The sequence below is a fragment of the Merops nubicus genome, unplaced genomic scaffold (genome assembly GCF_000691845.1).
Source record: "Merops nubicus isolate BGI_N331 unplaced genomic scaffold, ASM69184v1 scaffold7503, whole genome shotgun sequence".
Taxonomy (NCBI): Eukaryota; Metazoa; Chordata; class Aves; order Coraciiformes; family Meropidae; genus Merops; species Merops nubicus.
The window spans coordinates 34,479-39,408 of NW_008600970.1; the positions used below are offsets into that span (position 1 = coordinate 34,479).

Below are 4,930 nucleotides of genomic sequence, written 5' to 3' on the forward strand. Positions count from 1 at the left end.
ATCACAAAATACACATTAAATGTTTGGAAGGGAAATATCAGTTGTATACAGAATAAGTAAATAATTCTGCTGTGTTTTTTTAATGTTCTAGTATTCAACATAAGTAAATTTCTGATAAGTGGAATACCAAAGACGGCAAAAATTTCACTTCTGCATTTTAAGAATCCAGTAAACAAAGGGTGTATCTGTGATATATAAGGCTTTAAACTGAAAAGTATTAATGAGGAATGCCAAGCCTACAAAGATTTATTTCCATGACTAGCCACAAGTGGCAATGATCTCTTGACCTACATAGAAATAATGAAGCTTAAATATGTATGCAGGAATCTTTAGTGTCTGTTGAAAAGCTGGTAAGAGTCTAAATATAACTATATAAATGAGGTAAGAGCTCAGAGAAATGAAGGGTGAAAAAAAGCACTGATCAGCAGAGAAGGGTATACTTTGGAGATCAGCAAGTTCAGATTAAAATTGCTGAAAGTCTAGCTCAGAATGAAGAAGAAGCTGCATACAGTAAGGCTGATGTAGCTTAAGGACAGCCTAATACATAATTTTTTTTCTATAACATGATGAGCATAAGGAGAGAGAAGTGGAAGGTGGAAAGCAAATTTTAAGAAACTGAATACACTTAAGCTAAACCTCATCCTAAAAATTCTCAATGTTGTAACATGTAGTTGGAGCCTAGTTGCAGTCTAACTTCTTGTTACTGTAGAAAAAAGAATGAGTAAATATTGTGAAGGAAACAATTTATAAAGATTGGAAGAACAATGTTTCAAGTTTATCAGGAAAATGGGTTGATGATTGATCCAGTTTCAAGGTCTATCATTATTTGTCACAAGAAACAATGTATAGAGACTTTTTTCCAACTTACATTACATATCTGCCTGTCTGATATATTTACAAAAAAATATTGTACACTTCTTGTAATTCAATTTCCACAAATAATCCCTTGCAGTGTAATTTACTACTTTTGAAAACTATTTTCTCAATTTTCAGAACAAAGCTTTTTCATTTTTGAAAAAAAAACTTTTCACTTTATTTTGCTATTTTATTCTAAGAAGCAGATTTTCTATAATATTACTCTCAGCTACATTTTGTACACTGAAATTAAGCTTTTTGAAATTCACAGTATTTTATAAGTTTAGGATGATTAATTTGTTACTTTTCTAACTGAGAAAAGAGTCCTCAGCTGAAAAACCAAACAAACCAGCACCGCACCCCACCCCCACTCCCCCAGTCAGCAAAAGAAGTATCCTGGCTAGCACTATAAAACTCCAGGAATGGTGCAGAAAAACTCAACATGGTCTAAAGCCGGCTTTAACTTTCCTGTTAGTGCCCTCTGGCATTAAAAGCAGAGAATCCATACAGTCTTTTCTAAGTAGGCTCATCAAAAACTCGACTGTGCTGGTGTTTATAATTCCTTTACTACAGTCTTACTATATTAACAGCCAATGTAAAAACAGAAGTTGAATTCAAATTGAAAACCAGCATGATTAAATGGAATTTCCACAGAAAAAAATGTGTATGTATAAAACAGAGATGCTCTTTCATAAGGTTCTGAAGGAATCCAGAAAGTTCATAGTACTTTCTCAGTGGGATAAAAGGTAACCCTGGTCTTACATGTAACAGCACATTTACTAAACTGAATCTGTTCCCCATTAATTAGTCATAAACTTGCTTGTGTTACTCCATTTGACTTCTTGGTCTGTGATGGCTTGGGAAGATTGGCCTGAAAGCACTAAGGTATTTGTGGGGAGAGAAGATGACTAGTCATCATTTTTCTGCTATGGATCTTGGTTTAATTGTTGTTTTATTTAGAAATTCTTCCTGCTGGGGCAAGTTCCTTACGTCCTCTGCTCTATTCTTAAATCTTCTATCACAGTAGCAGTTCAGAAGCTAGAGTCAAAGACAAATTATAGGATACTCTAACTAATATTTAACAAGAAAATCAATATTAACTGGGAAATGGGAACAATATTGTCTCTGAAATATGCTTTTATGGGTAGAGGCTGCTTTGTACAGGTTTCCTTATGTTTAGCTTAATGCCAGGTTTTTCTTGACAGCATGAGACTCTTTATGCACAATGAAGTGATGGCAGTACAGAATTCCGCTAGCCTAAAATGAGATGCCTGAAGTACTGTTAGCAATAAAACAGTGGTGGGAGAAGAGGAGCTATTCCATGAGAAACTCAAATGCTACCAGAATGGAAACTAGCTGGTTTAAGGTTGAGGTTCCTGAGTTCAGAAAATTAATTTTTCTGAATCTGGAAAAATAATTTGCTGATTTGACTAAAATGTCAAAAAGCTAACTCACTGAGTGTGTACTTGTTTCGCAAATTATATTATCAAATCCATTTAAATTATTTTGTTAAAACCACCACAGACAAAACATCATGTAAGGGAAAAGTTATAACATAAATATGACTTTTAAAAATACATTTCTCATGAAGACTTTACATCTGTAGCCTGTTCTGGCATTTCCCTAGCAACATGAGATATTTTTGTCAGTCGATACTATTTTTTTTTAGTTTTAACAACAAACTGAATTTGAAGTTGTATGGAAGAGTCTATGGTTAAAATTTCTTTTTATGGGAATTTAGGCCTACAAAAGCTGACAATTTTAAAATCCAAAAGAATTCCTGTGTCTAAAGGAAATACATATATTATCTCTATATTTTTTGGTTATACCTTCTCTCAAAAAAATCCTGTGGTGTGAGATCTTTTGAATGGCAGAGAGATGTATGACACTGCTCATGGGACCCCTTGTTATAGGAGGCAAACAAAAGTTTCTGGTGGAGTAAGGTTGTAGCTAATGCACTGCCTTGCTTGACTACTTGTTGTAACTGACATATAGACCATAAATGGTTCTTATGGATTAGTTTTTTTCCCGTTGTCTGGTCTCTTATCTCCTCTTGAAGACTGTAATTTTTAAACCTTTCTTGCACTTTTGTTCATCAAGAATTAAACCACCCTTTTATACACTCATTTATGCCCATGCACAAAGAACTGTCAAAATAGCAAATGATCAATAACTAAATACACTGGCTTATGCTGAAAAAAGAAGGAAAATATACATTAGGTCAGGCAGAAATACACAAAATATCTAAATACCTCTTTGCTCTCTTCCAGGTCTGATTCACTACTGAATTCTTCTGTGTTTAGATTTTCAAAGTCGGATTCACCCACAGCAATTGGCACTGTCACAGTGAGACTTGGGTTGTTTATAAATGACATGTAATCACTTTCGTCAATTATGTATTTTTCCACACTGCTGCCTGTGCCTATGCCACTTGTTGTTCCATTTGCATCTTTAATATAATCATGGTCTTTGCTTAGTTCCACGGTTGTATGGTTAGAAATACAGCTATTTTTGTTGTTCAGATCTTCAAGTGGTTTGATTTCATCTAAAGCTTTTTGTTTTTTAACAAAAGCTTTCTGGATGAATTCACGTGCTTTTCTTTTCACATAATCTATGCCCTTCTGCATTCTTGCTACAGCAATTTGGAGATTATTCATTTCATTGTCATCGTCTGTCACAGCAAGGTTGTCTGCACTAAATGAGCTCAGAAGCAAGGCTAAAAATAGGTTCAGTACCTGCAGGAAAAAAAAAAGTTTCTAGACTTCATCCCAACAAAGGACATTTATTTTGTTCTATAGTGTCATATTAGATACCACAAAGACTGAAATTTTAATAATTCACCATAACTAAAGAAAAGTACTGTGAAATTTTTTTTCTCTTTTTCATAAAAATCTGAGTTTTAAAAATTTTTTGTAGATCCTGTTCACTATTCAAATGTATTCCTACAAATAATATCTATTAATGTGTAGCTATATTCCCACAGTATATAAATATTCTTAAGCCAAATTTTGTAACCTCAAAATAGAGATAACAGATTTGCTATTCAGTATCATTCAAAATGTAACATACCATCACACAGCAGAAATTAGATTATTTAGGTGACTAGTTACATGGGATAAAAAATTTAAAAATCCACAGCAAATGCTTTTTAAAGAGTCCATAAACTAAAATTATTTGAAGCACAAGATATTTCAAGGACTCAAAAGACAAATTAAGAATGTGACTAAGTGCTTGCTCCAACACTCTTATGATTTTTATATTGCAGAATACTTTGTTCTTAATTGAAAAAAAAAAACTCTTAAGGTTATCTTTAAGCACCCCTTGAAACTACCTACGTGCTTTATTGAAGCAGAACCACAGTACTTAGTTCACTTCAGGATTGAGCCCATTCTATCACCAATTAAATTTTTTTGCTAATGTTTTGATTACATACCACTAGGTTCCCAATCACCATGACCATCATGAAGACAGTAAGGCACATGGCTTGGCCAGCAACCTGCATACAGTCCCACATTGTTTCTATCCATTCTCCACACAGCACTCGGAACACAATCAAGAAAGAATGAAAAAAATCTTGCATGTGCCATCGTGGAAGTTCACAGTCACTGGAGATCTTGCAGACACATTCCTTGTAGCTTTTCCCAAACAGCTGCATCCCAACCACAGCAAAAATGAACACAATGATGGCCAGCACCAGGGTCAGATTTCCCAAAGCTCCCACTGAGTTGCCAATAATCTTAATCAGCATATTTAGAGTTGGCCAAGATTTTGCCAGTTTGAAAACTCTCAACTGGAAGACAAGAAAAATAATGTTAGGATAACAAGCAAGAAAGACACAAAGACATTTTGAAGTTAATTTGTGGAAGGATATTACTGCAAAATATGTCCCAATATGGCCGTTAAGAGTAACTTCTTGTCTAAAAGCACAAAGATTGAAAGTTCAGTCAACAAAATTTTCTGAAGGTAGAGCTTGATGTCCTCGAAGTATCGTTTTTAACTGAAGGCCAAAGAAGCTACCAGTCATATTAGATGGAATTTAAAATCTAGGGTTTATATGTGAAAATCATCTGAACCG

General features: G+C 34.2%; 1 protein-coding gene across 1 annotated transcript in view; it reads right to left on the reverse strand.

The window, feature by feature from the left end:
* The window catches only part of LOC103770581 (sodium channel protein type 1 subunit alpha), a 59,532-nt gene that overhangs the window by 31,197 nt on the left and 23,405 nt on the right, over positions 1-4,930 (reverse strand). Inside the window, exons 16-17 of the mRNA XM_008937846.1 lie at positions 4,289-4,645; positions 3,108-3,590 (exon numbers count right to left, since the gene is read on the reverse strand). Of these exons, the coding sequence (XP_008936094.1) occupies positions 3,108-3,590; positions 4,289-4,645 (840 nt within the window). The remainder of the gene's footprint in view (positions 1-3,107; positions 3,591-4,288; positions 4,646-4,930) is intronic.